This window comes from Histomonas meleagridis (genome assembly GCF_020186115.1).
Source record: "Histomonas meleagridis strain 2922-C6/04-10x chromosome Unknown contig_44, whole genome shotgun sequence".
Lineage (NCBI taxonomy): Eukaryota > Parabasalia > Tritrichomonadida > Dientamoebidae > Histomonas > Histomonas meleagridis.
In genome coordinates, this window is record NW_027150887.1 from 972,498 (window position 1) to 990,873 (window position 18,376).

Consider the following 18,376-nt stretch of genomic DNA (forward strand, 5'->3'; position numbering starts at 1 on the left):
AGGAAGAAATTTAATTTATTACATCTCGTATAATTTCTTTTTCATCGGGATTCGTAAGACTTGCTGCTATAAGTGCAGCACCTTGTGCAACTTCTGTTTCTGGATCAATGCCTCGAAGTGGTTCCTTTCCAAAGAAGTCTTTAAGCATTTCACGTACATATGGGATTTTGGATGAACCACCAACAAGGATAATATCATCAATGTCTTCAGGTTTCATATTACTTTCATTAATGAGATTTTTAATTGTGGTTAATGTAGTTTCAAATAGATCCTTATTAATTTCTTCGAATTCTTGGCGTGTTATATACTCCCTGAAATCAATTTCTTGATAAAGATTTGGACAATACAAATCGGTTTTGTTCAGTTGCGATAAATTAATTTTTCCCTTTTCGCATTCACTCTTTAATATACTTCTCGCTCGTAAATCGTTACTGATGTCGCAATGATATTTTTCGTTGAAGATTTTGATGAAATGCTGAACCATGTTGTTATCTAAATCTTGACCACCAAGATGCATATTACCACATGTCGCTAACATTTTGTAACAATTGTCTTCGACTGCAAGAATTGAAACTTCAAATGTGCCACCACCAAAATCATATACGAGAACATGTTGCTTTCCTGATGGCTTGTTGTTGTAGTAATATGCAACAGCTGCGACCATTGGGTCATCGACTATTCGGAGGACATTTAAACCTGCAAGTTTACATGCATCTTTTGTGGCTTGACGTTGATCAATATTAAATGATGCTGGAACTGTAATAACCGCATCAACAACTTCTTGTTGAAGATTTTCTTCAGCAGTTTCTTTTACTTTCTTTAAGATTTGCGCTAAAATTTGTTCTGGATATAAATCTGTGGTTTCAAATTTAATGACGGGACGATCATGTGGATCTGGCTTTACCTTAAATGGCCAAGTATGAAGAACTTCTTGATTTGCAATATTTGAGTATTGAAGACCAATCAAGCGCTTAATATCAAAAAATGTATGTTCGGGATTTAGAGGCGCGATATCTTTTGCAGGATCGCCAACAAATACTTCATCATTTGTATAAGAAACTATTGAAGGGATTGTGTATTTACCAATAAACATTATATTCTCGACTCTATTTCCGTTGTTTCTATAAGCAGCACTCGTATATGTGGTACCAAGATCTATTCCAATAGCTGTGCACTTCTTTGATTGCATGCAAAAAAAAAATAATAAAACATGCCAAAACAACAAAATATGCCAAGTGTTACCTTTGGAGACAATGAAAACATACTCAAAAAGTGAAATTCACGATCATCAAACGATTGTAAAAGTGGTTTTTGAATACTTTACATGATTTTTTTTTTTTTGCCTGGTGTATTTGAAACAATTAAGAGAACTATAGAAACAGATCAAGTCAAGAAGTGAAATTTCACAATTTAGATAGATATTAAATCCACGAGGATTTAATAAGTTGGAGACCAAGAACATGTTCAAGGGAGGTGAAATAGGTTTGAGAGAAAGGGGTTTGTGTAAATCAAATGTTGGGTGATTATTGAGATATTGTTGGAATTCATTCAAGAGATCATTTGAAAGAAGATATTCGACAGAGCCTGGTGGATAAATAGTTAAAGCATTGGGATCATAGTCGTTTTTGTGCCTATCTATGAGTATGATTTCTTCGGATGAAATATTCAATTGAATCTTTGATTAAAGATGAATAGAGGAGTGGTTCAAGTTTGAACCTCCCTAAAATGCACGTTTTATTTTGGGGGAATTGAGTAAAGAGTATTGTAAAGAGTTTTGGATTGAAAAATCTGAATTTTGGAAAATTATTTGTATAGTAATTCAAGAATCGAATCAATCGCATTATCTCAGATTAGAATAGTAGTTAACAAAAGTATTGATTTTTTTTGTATCAACTTTTTAATGGATAAAATTTTCATAAAAATCCGCCAGCTCGTGAATTTCTTGGAAATCTCCTTGATGTTCTTGAGTGTTTTTAACGTCTGTCATTAAATGTATGCATTGAAACCTTCTCATTTTTCATTTCCTAATTTAGATATTTGAAACATTATCAAAATGCACTTTTATTATTCGGCTCCAAATAACGTATTTTTAACGTACAATGTTTTAATTTTTCTCTTGGAAACAAGAATAGAAAAGCAAAATATGAAATTGGTTGTTAACCATATAAGTTCTATGAAATGGTATTAGTTTTGTTATTAAAACTATAGGTTTTATGGAAGATCACCTGATATTTTTTATCTCACATCGGATTGGATCAGGTTTTAAATGGAGGAAAAATCTGAAAAAAGTTATTGGTATCTGGTAATGAAATTTGTTATTGTTAAGTCGAAAACTTGAAAAATTCCAACTTAAATGAGATTTTCATATTCAACAGAATAGCTCACAAGTTTTATTTTCAAATGTTTATTATCCAAAAGAAAATGCAAAAATAATTCGAAACGGTGAAATAGAAAAACTTCAAGAAATACCATCAAAAAAAAAATTAATTTTGATTTTTATCAAATAATAAAACTATCACCTCATGAAATATGTTCATTTATTAATGAAGATAATGTTTCATTAGTGATTATCCAGTATTTTTGTTCTGCTATTAATGTTTTTATTATTTTTATCAAATAATTTTCGCTTAATGAACACAGGAAATCTGCAGTTGCTGATCGGAATCTTGAAAATGTCCATTTGTGTGAACAGCATTAATCTTTCCAAAATCACTTGGAAATTATTATATAATATCCGAGTTGAAAAAGGATTTATTACAATTTTTTTGTTGATTTAATCCTTAGAGATTTATTTAGCAGAGGAATAAACATAAAAAAGTAATGAAATATTCATAAAATTGTTTAACCTAAATTAATGTTTTCACGACCGAATTTGGCATAGAGAGCTGTGCGGAGAGTACTCATTTCTGACTCTCTTTCATCAATTTGCGCCTTAATTTGAGATATTTTTTGTTCGATTATTCCCTTATCATGGTCGACTTCTTCTATAGCTGTGTCAATAGGAAGCACCACAAAAGCACTTCCGACTTGGTATGGTGCTTTATCAAATGTTTCCATCATTTGAGCTTCTTCAAGATCATCATTAGAATTTTGGTAAGATTCCTTTTTTTTCTCAAGTGCTTCAAGTTCCATTTTAAGGGCAATGCATTGGGAATTAAGATTTCCAAACCTATTTATCTTTTCCTGGTCTGCTGCAAGTACTTCGATTTGGGCCATTTATAACTGAAAGGTTAAATGAAGCGACCGTTTACTTTAGAACATCACTTCTTCAAAAATTATAAAGTAAATGAAATTGTTTTTCCAAACAAATCAAAAGCATACATATAAAAAGCTCTTTATTAAAAACAATTTTATGAAAATTACAAAAATTATGAGGAAGGTTCTGGTACTTCTGTTGTATCTTCCATTGAGTTAGTTGTAAGAATGTTATTAGCCTCATCTTCAGGAAGCCAAATAAGATAATTAGGATCAAACGCTGGTCTGTTTCCATTTGAACGTTGCTCATATTGTGCAATAGCATATGAAAGCTTCTCTGGGTTAACTCTGAGCTCATATTCTCCTCTTATTTTGGTTACACAATCCATTTCTTTGAGAACTTCAATAATATCTTGTTTTGCAATGGATGTGCATTGAACTATTTCGTGTAAAGACTGAATATCTCGTGCACGAAATAGTTCTAATATCGATTTTTTCCAATAAGAACGAAAAGCAATTTTTCCTAAATCACTTAACGGTCGTTCAGGGCCCCCTACTTTTTTTGATCGTCGCGCAATTTCATAACTCAGCGCAATGAGGAATTGCCCGTATCCTTTTTTCTGGTATGGTGGCAAAACAACAATACACGCCAAGATGTTTCCTTGATCGCTAACAATTTCTCTTGAAAAATAGGCTGCAATGTGTGCACCATTTTGATCACACTCACAAAGTGCATAAAAAACAAAACCTTCAACATCATAAAAAAGTGTTTTGTGGTCTAAAAACAATTTGGAAAGTAAGCATAGGCATTGACATGTTAACTTTTGTCTAAATCCTTGGAATTCGAAAATTGAAATATTCCCTTTTCTATAAATTTCTCTTCCTGGAGGTCGCGTTTCCTTCTTTTCTATCATGTGATGTTCCAGTTCTTCCTTTGTTGTGAAATATCTAAAACAATTTTCACAAATATACAAATGAGACGCTTTGGCAATAGAAATTGGATAAGGTGAATAATACCAAGTTCGAATTGTGTATGCTCCAATTGTTATTTGATCTATATTTCTGATTCTTGTTACTTGTTTATGAAGGTCTTCAAATTTTTGAACAAAAGCATCTGCATTTGGTTCTTCTTCAGAATCTTCTTTATCTATCCATCTAAGGGAATGACGACCAGTAAATGGTTTTATTTTATTTATATCAATCCATCGATCCAGTCTTTTGTCTTGATGAAGAAAATGAATATATGCAAGAGTTTTATCTTCATTAAAATCATAAATTGTAGCTTCAAGTTGCTCGCCAATCTCTTCGCAAAAGCAAGAGACAATGTCTTTCAGTTTGAAAGGATTTGCGAGCATTTTTATGGCCGTTTACTTTTACCAAATCTTCAGCAAGAGGGAATTTTAATTTGCTCAATCTAGATTAAAAAAATATAAAGAGATGGAGATATTTCCTCAGTAATAATTAGGGTTAAAATTATTTGATCATGATAAAATATGGTTTTAATCTCAAGTGTTTTTAAAAACAAAAAAACTTTGAGGCCGAAGGGACTCGAACCCCCAACCTTGAGATCTGGAGTCTCACGCAATGCCATTATGCTACAGCCCCTGACATAAGATTTTCATTGCAATTATATATAATGAATAAAAATGAAATTTGAACCACAACCACCGATACGAAGGGTTTAAATTTTTAATACTTACTTAATTCATTCGATTTATTGAACAAATTTATATCATTTTCCAAATAGAATGGTAACCTAATCAATAAATGTTTTAATAAAATCACAAAACACATTTATTTTTATTTATTAGTATTTAATTTCTCCATTATTGAATTACATAACATCAATGCAGCAGACACAGTTGCCCTTGCATACTCTAAAGAAGCAGATAATCCCTCTAATGGAGTGAAATCAAGAGCAAACTTGAAAACTTGTTCTTGATTTGGCAAATCACTTGATATCAATGTCATAATGAATAATCCGAAAATAGTATCAAAAGCCAGTGCGTCATCACTTTTTGATACTTCGCATGCAAATGTTCTTATTTCTCCTAGTACTCTATGTATTACAGCTAGAATATCAAATGGTGAATATAAGAAAGCTGAAGTTGTTAGTTCATGTGCAGCGTTTGTTAGTCTCTCACTTTTTGCGATGATTTCTTTTATAGAATCATTTCCATCATGTGGAGGTAGGAACTCTTTGCTTGCTCCCACTTGATTAATGTTAACACGGTTTGCATTACCACGAAAACAACATTCAACTTTTGACCAGAAAAAATCTTGGTTTAGTGAAATGCCATATGAAAAAACAGCACGATCAAAAATAAAAGAAAAAATTGAAACGCTTGATGAGTCTTTTAAATTAAAGAAATCAAGCATGTTCTGAAGGAGATCAAGTCTTTGATCTGTGAAAATCTGTGGATTCTGAAGATTGGAAAAAAGACCATCGATTTCAGGTTTAAAGTGAAAGTTTTCGTTAAAAAAAAGTTGCTCAAATTTCTCTTGAAGTGGATGTTCCGAGATAATAAAAGACTTACGATCAAAACTAGGATTCATCCCGGCTAAAACTTGGTTTAGGATCGAATTTTGACTATTAGTTTCGTCGAGAATAAGATCTTCTTTTGATATTTGATTAACAATATCAGAGTCTTTGCTAGCAAGCCTAATACACTTTTCCGTGTCATTAAGAAAGAAACGGAAAAGTTCTGCAGTATCAAGAATTATAAAAATGTTGATTTCTGAAACAAGTAATAAATGAAGAGCGCTTATAAGACTTTTAGCACGTTCCATGGATATTTTATGAGCTTGGCATCGTGTTTTATATAGTTTACTTTGAAGGAAAAAATGAACATATCCTAAATACAAAGAAGAAGATAGCATTGATCTAGGAAATTTTCTAAAATTAGGTTTTTCTGGATCAGCAAGTTTCAAGCGGCATTCGTAAAAATCAGTAAGTTCCTCAATATACTGTTTAATTTTTAATTGTCGATTTTCTGTGGAATTAGGTTCTTTTCGATAATCGCATATCAAAAATGGAGAAACCCAATGATTGTTGAATACCCATTTATAAAATGGATCTTCTTCCAATTTTACTTCTACCTCCATTTTTAATGATTACAACTAACGATATATCGAAAAAGTGCCAAAGATAAATAAACGGCAACTAATGATCATTTCTTTAAACCTTATTCATTTTTCTTTAAATTTTTAATGCTATAATTGCATGTTATGTTGTCTTTATTCAAATTCTATTTTCTTTTTCCTCAAAAACTAGAAAGGGTGTCTTTTTACAGAACATTAAACTGATAGACTTTTTCATGATAGCTTTTCAACAAAAGGAGGAAAAATCACATCATAATATTAACATAAATATTAAGAGTTTCCCACTAAGTAACAATCAACTTATTCTATCAAATTTTAACTAAGTTAGAATAATTTTTTTTACCATTAGGATTTTTATTTATTTTTGATAAATAGAAGTTTCATAACCTATTCCAAAAGGATTTTGATATGGTATTTGTTCTGCTTTAATACCCGGTGGTAATACTGACTTGATTTTCTTTTCAAGTGGGAACATTTCTATTTCAAATGGCGTCATCTTTCCCCGTTCAGAGGTTGACGAACCAACATCACAACATGTGCATTCTACACAACACCTAAAACATTTACAAAGATGATCATGACAACATGATAATACTCCCACAAGAAGAACAAGTCCAATACTGCCAACTATACCACCTACTATTTCACCTGTATTACTATTCTTTTCGTCATCATTTCCGGAAGTTTTACCATTAATATTTCCACATTCTTCGGTATATGTTGCTATAGGTAAATTACCAAATTTTTTGTTTTCATATGTTTCTTTCACTATAACTGTTATATTATTTTCAACATCAAATGCTTCATCGTTGATATCAGGCTCTGATTCACCTTCATAATAAATACATCTCAATGAAGTACATCGTGCAAATGCACGAGCTTCGATAGTGTAAACAGAATTTATTTCGATAGAAACTAATGATGTACATAATTCAAACATAGATTCATATATCGTTGAATAACTAAGTCCGAAAACACTTTTTAAATTACGACAGCCGAAACAAATTCCTTCTGATATAGACCTTGTATACATACCAAAAGAAATTTTAGGAAGTGATGTACAATTGCAAAATGAATATGATCCAATACTTACTACATCGTCTAAATTAATTGATTTGAGGCTAATACAATAGCAAAAACAATAACTTTTAATATTTTTGGACCATGATCCTTTTATCTGAACCTTTTTAAGACTTGTACAATTACGAAATGCATGTGAACCAATATTTCTTACTGAATTTGGAATAACTATTTTGGTTAAACTCCAACAATATCTAAAGGCACTACTATCAATTTCAGAAATACTTTCTCCAAGATCGATTTCAGCTAAATAGTACCATCTATTAAAAGCGCTAAGCCCAATTATTCTAACACCTGATCCAATAATAACTTTTGTGGTTGTATTTGCATATTGTGCATAGTCTTCTCTTTTAACGGTATAAACACCAGAAATTTCGAGTGTATTGCAATAAATATTACTGAATAAAATAGCAAAAAATATCATGATTAAAGTGGTGGCAAAAATTAACTCTCAAAAAATATGCGTGGCAAAAATTTATTTGACTTTCCTATCAATTTCTATTTAAAAAGTGTAATGGGTGAGTCTATTTCATATGAAATTGAGTTGGCTTACACTAATGAATGCCGAATGGAATTATTACAACATATTTAATTAGATCAATTGCTTATGCTTTAATTATTATGATAGCAATTTCTTATAATTTAATAAAAACGTGTAAAATATTCTCTTTGTTTAAGTACGTTGTGAAATTTTTTGATATTTTCTAATATTATTTTTGATATTCTCAAAGATATTTATTTGGATATCATTAATTACATTTTTAATAAATCGAACCATTTACTAGTCATAATGCATTTTATAATGTTACAACAACAGTTATAACATATCCAGCATATAACGGAAGTAAGTTTGGAGAATTAAATGTTAGCAATACATATGCAGAAGGAAACTGCAAACCAATTCCAACACTTTCATTATCAGCATCACATACATTCAGTTGAAGTAACACATATTCTCAGTCAAACACATATTTCAAGTGAAAGACATTCAGTTGTAGTAATACATATTCAAAATCAAATACATTTACTGAATCTTTTCAAAATGATTTAACGAAATCTTTCTCATATCTATTAACGATAACATTATCATTCACGCATTCATTTACATATTATGAAATACAAACAAAATCGCTTTCTCTAGTTACAATTAATTCATCGAATGTTTACATTGAAACAGAATTTATATATTATGATTACACAGTTATTATTTATTCAACTTATTATATTTATTATTCGAACTTCTTTACATTTATTCATAATCGTTTGTGTTATTGTTATTGTCATTATTATAATTTCATTACTAATTATATTATTTATTCGAATTAAAAATAAAAAAGAAGAAATCAATGAAAACGAAATTTCAGAACAACAAAATGATAATAACCAAACTACAAACACATTCACAACAGGAATATCTATTTCAAATATTGAAGAAGATCCTTTTGCAGATGATTTCAAGGAAGAGAAATTCATTGAGCAAATGTAAATAAGATAAATAAACAATAAAATATAGTATGTTCTTGATGTGAATCATTTTTAGTATGGTTCAACGGCACCTCGTTATTTTCTACCAACTTTAATTTTAGTCTTTAGTATGTTAAAATGTGATAATAAATTTTATTTTTTGTTAAATTGTTTATTGTGAAAAGAGATTTGTTTTACAAAAAAAGATACGAAAGGAGCTCATCAAACAAATGTAAACTGAGGAATAAAACAATAATATCTTTTAAAGCAGTCCAATCAACCCAATCTATTCCAAGATAAGGATTAAAGTCTTTGATTTTGTAAGAGCCTTACTAAATTTCTACTTAAAGAAGAAATGAAAACCAATGATGATATTGTTAATGAAGCAGCAAATATTGGAAACATTCTTTTAGCTGAATATTTTCTTAAAGATAAATCATTTCCACATTGTGTATTGGTATTTTCATCTGGATCAGGATATATTGAACTTGTTGAATAAGTATTAAAACAAAAATGAATTGACAACAATGCTAAAAATGCTTATGCTCTCTGGATAAATTCATCAAATCTCTTTGTCACAGAAGCAAATTACTTTCAGATATGACATGGCATCGCTTACAAACATTAGTGAAAAATTTAAATTTAAATTTTATTTTCATTTCTTACCTTTATTCAATAATTGGTAATCAATATTAAGCTTCAAATATTTCAGCGGTATCAATGCATGTGCAATTCTTAGACATGCTGACGGGTTACCTATGAACGCTGGCTCATTTAAACCTTTTATCGAGTTTGGCATTCCTACTGTAAACAATATTACATAAGGCAATATATTTTCATTTAATGCCTTTACAGTAGCTCTTAAAGCTTTTACAGACGTTGTAAATCCTTTAGTAGTTTCAGGTGATTTAACGATTTCTTTGAATTTACCATACATGGGGTGCCCCACGGGGTGCTCCGCAATGTATTCGTAAATCTCCCAAAGCGTATCGGCCGACGATAGCTCGCCGTTTTTGTTTATTAAAAATGTGTAGTTGTACGCATTAATGAGATCAGCAACAGGTTCTATCTTTGGTTCCGTCTTCATCAACATGCTGTTTCTTGTCGTGGAGATATAATTACTGACTAAATTTGATAATCGAATTGACATTTGTTGAGATGATATTGCCTTGAAGGTTAATGGCACTTTTGAAAAAGGAAATTCACCGACGATATTCGCGCATTCAATTTTTTCAACGGCTTTTGACATCTCCATACAATTTTCAAAGCTGTAAAATGGCGAATCTTCGAAGTAAAATCTTCGCTTTAATGATAGTTTGGTACTCATATAACGTAATAGTGGTGAACATTGACCTTTTGATATAAGATTTATAACAATTTTTACAATTGTTAAAATAGGTGTAGTTGATTTTGATGATGTAGTATCAGAGATTGATAATCCAAAAGTACTTAATATTCCAGATCTTTCTTTTGCATCATTTGAAATAGAATTATTAATTGCATTAAATAATTCATATGGAGTAGCACGTAATCCTAAAGCAAAAAATTGTGTGATTCTTATGATTGCATTAAATGTATCAGGATTTGATAAGTTGATTATGAAATTTTGTTGGTTTTGATTAATTGCTGATGTGTATAACAACAAAACATCATCTGCAAAGTTGATCGGTGTTTCGGAATCCGTTAAGTCTACATCAAAAGTGGCATTCAATTCGTCTCTCATTTTTGAGAGCGTTACTTCGCTGTGTTTTCCTGAGATTCGCTCGAGTGCTTCTTCATCGTTTAAATAAAAAATATCATTGAGACCCCCAAGCTTGGGATCAAATGAAGCTGTGCGTTCTGGAAGAGCAGAAAAGTCGCATTGTTTAAGTGCAAATCCAAACGCCATTCTATTAACATCACTAGATATACCTTTAAGAGCTTTCTCAAACTCTTTCTCGGTACGTGTTGTATCGATTGTTTTCTTGATGTCCGTTGTTACTTCTGATTTTTTGAAAGTTTCCTTAAATTGTTTTTCACGTTCTTGCATTCTTTTGTTAAAGTATGAGATATTGGTACGAGCACTATTCTTATTCATGAGTCTGATTCTTTCTTTCTCTTTGATTTTAGAAAGATCATAATTAGGATTGAGATAATATGGAATTTTGTCATCATCATCACCAAATATAGAGTGGTGATGAATGGATGAAGTGGAAGTATAAAAGCCAGAAGATGAGGATGGCTCTGATTGTAAATAATCTGAAAACGTATTTCCACTAGTGGAGATAATATCAATATCAGGAATGTAATCAGTGTCGTCAAGTTCTTTTTTGGGCGGATCATTGAGAAGTGAAACAACACTTGCAGCTGTAGAGTTATTCTTCATAGCTGAAGAAACAGTTTGACGTGCTGGTTTCCTTTTGCGTAGTCCTGACTTTGGCTGTTCAGGTTGTGATTGAGTTTCTGATTGTGGTTGTTTTGGGGCAGGATCTTGAATTGGTTCTGGTACTGGAGCTGGTACTGGAGCTGGTACTGGGGCTGGTGTTGTCTCTTTTGGTACAGGTTCTGGTGGGGTTGTAGTTACAACAGCATCCTTATTTAAGTTGATCCTTTGCCTCTTTTTCTTTGGTGGCATATGAATCTTTGAATTGAGAAACTTTGTTTGAATTATGTTGACCGTTTTCATCATTTTAATCAAACAAATAAGATAAGTAAAATGTTGTTTTTAATTATAAATTTTTATTTTTAATGACTAAAATTAATATAAATTTATTTATTGCATATATCATTAAATCCTTCTGCACTCAGCTCCAATGCTAACTTCATTTACTTTCCAAACAGGTTCTTCGCCAGTGTTATTGATTGTGATTCCAAGCATAAGATCAACTCGCTTGATGAATTCGGGTCCGCCAATAATGGAAACGCCTCTACGGTCAACAATGTTTTCTATGTAATCAGCGTTACACCTAACAACAATAACTGGATTTCCATTTTTGAATTCAAATTCATGAGAATCGACATTATATACCGATAATAATTTAGATTTAACAGTCATTCCAGATGTAACATACTCAGCAATTTGTACTTGTCTTTCTTGCGTGATGTTTGGTTCTGCTGCTAATTTAAGAATTAGGGTGCCCCGGAGATAGTTATCAACAAAAAATGGAAGAAAAGATTCTTCAGCCCACTTTAAAAAGGCTGCCGTGTTGTAAGTTGGAAAGTAACGTTGGATGCTTGTGATTACAAGACTTTCTTTACTGGGTTCTCCAATAAATTTAAGAGGAATTGAAAGGAGTGCTTCTGACACTTTAAATGCCCCTTTGATTAGAGCAACATCTGAAATTTCGGCTCTGTTTGAAATGTTTTTCATACTTAATTTAAACCGATCAAAAAGATTGAGATTCACTTGAGCAATTTCTCCCTTTCCTGAAATGTTGAGACTATTAGCAGGAGGGAATGGACACTTTGTAAATTTAATTTTCTTTGGTTTTAAGATCTTTGATAATGGTTTGGTTATTGGTAAAAATATTGTATTTGCAATTGAAGAAGTAACAGACAAAGCAAGCTTAGTATAGTGTCCCACTTCACGTGATGTAGAAGAAACAGCCTTTACAAATGGATCTTGTCTTAAAGAATTAACCCAATCATTTACTTCTTCGTTTTCTGCAAGATCTTTAGCAAGTGAATCTGAGAGCACATCAAACATAGATAATGAACGAATACCAATTTTATTTGGAGAAGAAAAAGAGCAGCCAATCATAGCCGAATATGTGCGACCAAATGTATGATAAAAAAATTCTAGAAAAAACGTTAAGGTGCCAAATAGCAATCCGTATTTCTCTTATTCAAGCTCTGCTAATTTTTCTTATTATTTTTGGTATTAATAAATACATTAAGAAAACAAATTTGTTTATAGAGTTATAATGAAAATTATAGTGATGTTTATTGTTACAATTGATTATTCAACAATTTAAAAATGAATACAAAATAAGTTAAAAATATCATTAACTATGTTCTTTTTAAAGGAAACATGTTGTTAAACGCACACATATTTATTTCGGATTGCATAAACGTGAGAGAAATTATAAAATACGTTTAACGATACAAAAAAACAAACGAAAAAGAAATCAGAAGGCGATCTCCAAGAAACTATTGGTCAAATTTATCAAACAAAAATTGGTAATACTGGGGAGTTAGTTGGTGGTGATTATACAATGTTTGCAAATCAAATTATCCAAGGAATTTCCAAAAATATTCTTGATTTATCTTCTCTACGAATTACTATGAGCTCATTACTTCATATTCCAAAAATTCTACGGAGAGTTCCTTCGATATACAAAATTTCAATTTCAAATAATTTCATTCAAGATACAGGACTTTCATCTTTAATAGATATTGTTTTATCAAGTCGCCAAATCAAAAGTTTGGACATTGGTCGTATTGGTGCCTCTGATTCATCATTAATGAATCTGCTTCGATTAATTCAAGATTCAAATTTAACACGACTTCAATTTGGTTGTCGTGGTAGTGATCGAAAATTTGTACCACCCAATCAATTTTCCGAGAGCAAATTTTCCCAAATTTTAGAATTACTCACGAATCTTAATCGATATGAATGTTTAGGATTTAGTGGAGTTATTGACAACCAGCGCCGTAAGAAATCGTATTCCAGTCCGATATCCCATTATATCCGTAATCTCATCAAGAAATCGAATGTTTTACGAACATTAGATATATCAGATCTTGGGTTTCGTGATGAAGATCAAAACATATTATTTGATGGCTTTTACAATAACAAAACGCTCTGGCATCTCGACATCTCATGTAACACCTTTCCAAACTCGCCGAAGATATCAGACGGCATTTCCCAAATCACTTCGCTTAAGTATCTTCAGTTTAGTTCGTGTTCACTTACCACTGATACATTAGCACCTCTTTCATTACGCCTTGGTCTTAATTGGGGTTTAATTGTTTTAGACTTATCAGGGAATGACATTGATTCGAATGGAATCTCGAATTTATTTAACGAGTTACAAAAGAACATTTTTCTCATTTCGTTAAATATATCGAACAACAAATTCGATTCTTCGATCTCGAATTCGCTTCGTGACTTTTTCCATCGAAATAATGTGTTACAGATATTGGACATGTCCAAGAACCATTTAAATGATGAAATCGCCGAAGTATTTTCCGATGTATTAAGTTGTAATGAATCACTTCTAAAACTTTCTCTTGCGTCATGTCGAATAACAGATAAAGGCGCAAACGAAATTGCGAATTCGATAGTTAATAACAAAACACTTCAAAGCATTAACTTAAATGATAACTTCATAAGTAACGAAGCGGGAATCGAATTACTTCAAATCTTACAAAAAAATGAAACAATTACTTACATCGGAATATCTTCAAATCAAATTAATAACTTCGTAATCGCTGCTTTCAAGAAGCTTTGTGAAAGAAATAAAATGTGTATATCAAATCAAAGGGATTTCCCATTAAGAAAAGAGTTCATTCGTTTGTCAATACAAAAATCGAAAATTCCATTTTTTAAAGAGCGATTAAAAGAAGTAAATAATAATTTGGACGAATTAAATGATGATTACTTTAGACTAAATAATGACTTCGATAATTATTTACAATCAACAAATTCAAAACTTGAAAATAGTAATAGAGAAATTAAAGAATACGAAAAATTGATAAATGAAGAAATTGATGAAATAGAGAAATTAAAAAACGAAATGAAGAAAATGAAAGAAGAAAATGATACCCAAATTAATACGAGAAAAAATAAAATTAAAGAAGAAGAAATGGAATTTAATAGAATAGTGGAAAAAGCAAATGAAATTGAAAAACAAACAAATGATTTCATCAATGAAAGAAAATTACAACAGGAAAAAATTGAAAATGAAATTAAAGAAACTGAAGAACTGATAAAGGAAATACAAGCTGTAATGAAATCTAAAAATGCATTGAAAAAATATCAATTACCAAATGTATTGGAAAATGGGGATATTGAAATGCCTGTGAAGAAGACTCCTCAGACGTTGTCGAAAAATTCTTCAACGAAATCTCATAAATCTTCAAATTTGGTTGCATCTTCAAGAAGTAAATTTATAAAGAAGAAAAAAGTTGTTCCGGTAATATCTATACCAAAGTGAAGAATTCTTTGTATTTTTTGTAAACGATGTGAATAAAATAATATTTGATCGTAAGTACAATTTTTGCATGATTTCACTTTTATACAACAAATAAATTGTAACTTTTTGATACAATTTTCCCGGTTGTTTGTGATGATAAACTACTGAATTATCTCATTGTTTTGGTTATAGTCAATTTTCACTTACTGTGCTTGGTTTCTTCTGCCATTTTCTGAATGACTTCACCTTCCATCAATCGGAAGATGCTTCATAAAATAAAATGAAAATTTAAAGTAATAACTTTCATTTATTTGATTTTTTGATATGCTGTATACTGTGATGATAAAAAATATTTGAAAATCATTTTTAATTTTATCGAATGATTTTAGATGAATGAAAATGAAATGTTTAACTTGAAGAACGAGATGCAATTTTGAATAATGTATTTTTTTTTTCAAATATTAAGTCATAATTTAATATTTCAAGCATACTCAATAATGTGAATGAGTATTCAAAGCAAAAGAAATCCACATAGATTTTTCAAATCAAAATATTTGATTGAATTTTCATTAAGAAATATTTTATCATCTCAAACATTGAATTATAATTCATATTCATTGCGGACTTATTCAAAGAAATTTTCAAATCAACCACAAAGAAGATATAGTAGCATAAGATCAATTCATCATAAAAATATATGTGTATCCTACGTGTAAAAAACATCATCATCATGATAATGATTCTTTTTGGAAATTATAAATAGTTATATCATTAAACGTTTAGGAACTGTATATAATTGAACCTTTCTTTCATTTTTCAGGTGTCAATAACCATTTTTCAAATTCGAACACAACTATCTTTTCAATTCCATGTAAAAATTTGTTTTCATTCACAAAAATAATGAGAGAAATTTCAACTCATTGAACAATACAGAAAATTCTGGGTATAATGGAAAAACCAACCACATTGCATGCTCAATTTTGTTACCAATTATCGTTAGGTTGCCATTTACGATAGGAAATTGAGTCCTTGCCTTTGAAAAGTTTAAAATTTTCTTTCGTTTTTTGAGCAAAAGCTTTTTCAGAACAGCTGCACAAAATTGACACGGTTTTCATTTATTGAATGTTCACACAACAAGGAACTTTTGATGCTGGTTCGAATTGGCAGCAGCTGATGGCTTCTTCAAGCCCAAGCAGCAAGGGTGGCGATAGTCAAGCTCGAAGGCCTCCAAATGCCTTCATTTTATATTCTCAAGCAATGCGTTCTGAGGTTCGTCAGCAAAATCCTTCACTCTCTAACATAGAAATCAGTCGTATCCTTGGGAAGATGTGGAAAGAGGTTCCAAATGATACCAAGCTTCAATATAAACAACAAGCTGCAAAATTACAAGAAGAATTTAAACACGACCACCCAGACTATACATACCAAAAGGCTAGAAGGAAGAGAGCTTTGAACGAGCTTCTTGCAAAGAACAGTCAAGCAATGCCAAGTTATGACCAATTTGCATTAATGCAAATGAACCAAATGTATCCTATGCAGGGAATGCCACAAATGTATGGAGTGGGTCAGGTTCCTGGAATGGGACAAATGACTGACATGTCTCAAACCAATAATATGAACCAACAAATGAACGGAATGGGATCAATCCCAGGTATGGGAATGCCACAAATGCAAGGACTTACACAAAATTCAGGTGCCTATAATTCTATAATGGTTCCAAATTACCAACAAAATTAAATTAGTAAAGGCAATCTTCTTTATTTATGATATAAAATTGTTTACATTTAATGATGATATGATTTTTGTAGAAAAATAATTGTTAAAAATGTAATAATTCATTTTGATTTTTTTTATTCATTGTGAAAAATACCGAAAAGAATAAACACCAAGAAACAAGATTAAGAATTAAGTTGGTTCAAAACAACCAGTAGGCGAATCTTCTGTCATTTCATATTGTGATGGATTTGAAATATAATCAGTCACCGATGGAAACGAATCTTGATTAAAATTAATATTCACAGGTAATTGTTTTTGATCCAAAGGACCTGGAATTTCATGCATTTGAACTTCTTGAATTAATTCTGTATTCTCTGGTCTTCTAACTATTTCCCTTTTTCTAAAACAACACATTACAACGCAAAGAAGTGCAACAATAGCAAAAATTCCCAATGGAATCAATGCATTCATTTTCCAGAAATACTTTCAATGTAAATTATTCAAAAATGTTCGGAAAGAAGACGTTAACCAAATGATAACAGAAAGTCAAAAAGCACTTAAGCATAACTCATGTAAAAAAATTGCACAGTTAGCTAAAGTGATTTTTGCTCTAACAGCAGAAAGGGAAGATCAAGATGATGAATTATATTTAATACAAGAAAATTTTGAAAAAAAGATTAAAAAATTGGTGAAAAAATATCAGAAAAAATCAGAAGAAATCGCAAAAGATCTTATTAAATTTCGGAAGAATTATGTAAACAGTGCTTGTAAAGAATATGGTGCATTATATAAACAATTAAAAAATGATTTATCACAATTAATAAATGATAGAATGGATCAATTTCAAAACATATTAGAAAGTTCCATTGAATTAAAGAAGAAAGTACGAAATTATCAATTTGATTGTTTAAAGAGTGCATCAACATTTCTTGAATTATCAACTCAACTTAAAAATGATTTAGATTCCAAAGTTCAATCATCGACTTTACCAAAACGTGTTATCCTTACAGCCATTCGTCCAATTTTAGATAAAATAAAAGCACGTAATTTACAATCAGATGAAATAATTCAACAACTCAATACTCAACACATTGAAAACATAAAAAAACTACAAAAAGAATTCGATGAATTTGTTCTTAAAGAAATCTCCAAAAGAAGAGAAGCATTTAATGATCAAAAAACCAAATTAAATATTCTTAAAGCAGAAATCACAGAAAAACGAAATAAATACAAAGAAATTCTTCAAATGTATAAAACATTTCAAAATGATTTTAAGAATAAAATTGAAACAATTCGTAACCGAAATAAAGAAAAGTTTTTTGAAATAAAATCACAAATAAAAGAAATACAAAAAGAACAAAATCAAAATAAAATTACGTTTACAAATGAAATAAATGAATTACAGAATACAAAGCAAAAAAACCAAAGAGATTATGAAGACACAGTATATAAAATCGGCAAACAAATAGAAAACCAAAAGCAAAAATATATAAAATTAAATACAAAATGGGAAAATGAACGAAAAAGACAAAAATCGAATCTTAAAATAACAAAAGATAAATTAGAAAGAGAACATCAAAACGAACTTAAGAAAAAGAATGAAGTTCATTCACTAATAATGTCTAATATTGATGAATCATCGAAAGATATGAAATTAATAATTGATACATTACAAAATGATATAAATAATTCGATCGACTTAA

At 30.4% G+C, this 18,376-nt stretch overlaps 8 protein-coding genes across 8 annotated transcripts; 1 reads left to right on the forward strand and 7 right to left on the reverse strand.

Annotated features, from left to right (window-relative positions):
• Positions 1 to 10: 10 nt before the first annotated feature.
• On the reverse strand, positions 11 to 1,189 carry GO595_006581 (cytoplasmic heat shock protein 70; the record flags this gene model as incomplete). The annotated part of the gene is made up of 1 exon (XM_067919949.1): positions 11 to 1,189. The coding sequence occupies one exon, from the start codon at positions 1,187 to 1,189 to the stop codon at positions 11 to 13; it is 1,179 nt and encodes a 392-aa protein (XP_067773459.1).
• Positions 1,190 to 2,841: 1,652 nt separating this feature from the next.
• GO595_006582 (Prefoldin subunit 4) lies at positions 2,842 to 3,216 on the reverse strand (the record flags this gene model as incomplete). Its single annotated transcript, XM_067919950.1, has 1 exon — positions 2,842 to 3,216. One exon carries the CDS (start codon positions 3,214 to 3,216, stop codon positions 2,842 to 2,844), a length of 375 nt encoding a protein of 124 aa, XP_067773460.1.
• Positions 3,217 to 3,368: 152 nt separating this feature from the next.
• On the reverse strand, positions 3,369 to 4,550 carry GO595_006583 (MOZ/SAS family protein; the record flags this gene model as incomplete). Its single annotated transcript, XM_067919952.1, has 1 exon — positions 3,369 to 4,550. One exon carries the CDS (start codon positions 4,548 to 4,550, stop codon positions 3,369 to 3,371), a length of 1,182 nt encoding a protein of 393 aa, XP_067773461.1.
• Positions 4,551 to 4,995: 445 nt separating this feature from the next.
• On the reverse strand, positions 4,996 to 5,985 carry GO595_006584 (uncharacterized protein; the record flags this gene model as incomplete). Its single annotated transcript, XM_067919953.1, has 1 exon — positions 4,996 to 5,985. One exon carries the CDS (start codon positions 5,983 to 5,985, stop codon positions 4,996 to 4,998), a length of 990 nt encoding a protein of 329 aa, XP_067773462.1.
• Positions 5,986 to 6,655: 670 nt separating this feature from the next.
• On the reverse strand, positions 6,656 to 7,237 carry GO595_006585 (uncharacterized protein; the record flags this gene model as incomplete). The annotated part of the gene is made up of 1 exon (XM_067919954.1): positions 6,656 to 7,237. The coding sequence occupies one exon, from the start codon at positions 7,235 to 7,237 to the stop codon at positions 6,656 to 6,658; it is 582 nt and encodes a 193-aa protein (XP_067773463.1).
• Positions 7,238 to 9,496: 2,259 nt separating this feature from the next.
• GO595_006586 (uncharacterized protein) lies at positions 9,497 to 11,455 on the reverse strand (the record flags this gene model as incomplete). The annotated part of the gene is made up of 1 exon (XM_067919955.1): positions 9,497 to 11,455. The coding sequence occupies one exon, from the start codon at positions 11,453 to 11,455 to the stop codon at positions 9,497 to 9,499; it is 1,959 nt and encodes a 652-aa protein (XP_067773464.1).
• A 153-nt stretch (positions 11,456 to 11,608) lies between these two features.
• On the reverse strand, positions 11,609 to 12,580 carry GO595_006587 (uncharacterized protein; the record flags this gene model as incomplete). The annotated part of the gene is made up of 1 exon (XM_067919956.1): positions 11,609 to 12,580. One exon carries the CDS (start codon positions 12,578 to 12,580, stop codon positions 11,609 to 11,611), a length of 972 nt encoding a protein of 323 aa, XP_067773465.1.
• Positions 12,581 to 16,079: 3,499 nt separating this feature from the next.
• On the forward strand, positions 16,080 to 16,694 carry GO595_006588 (HMG box family protein; the record flags this gene model as incomplete). The annotated part of the gene is made up of 1 exon (XM_067919957.1): positions 16,080 to 16,694. One exon carries the CDS (start codon positions 16,080 to 16,082, stop codon positions 16,692 to 16,694), a length of 615 nt encoding a protein of 204 aa, XP_067773466.1.
• Between the last annotated feature and the right edge of the window lie 1,682 nt (positions 16,695 to 18,376).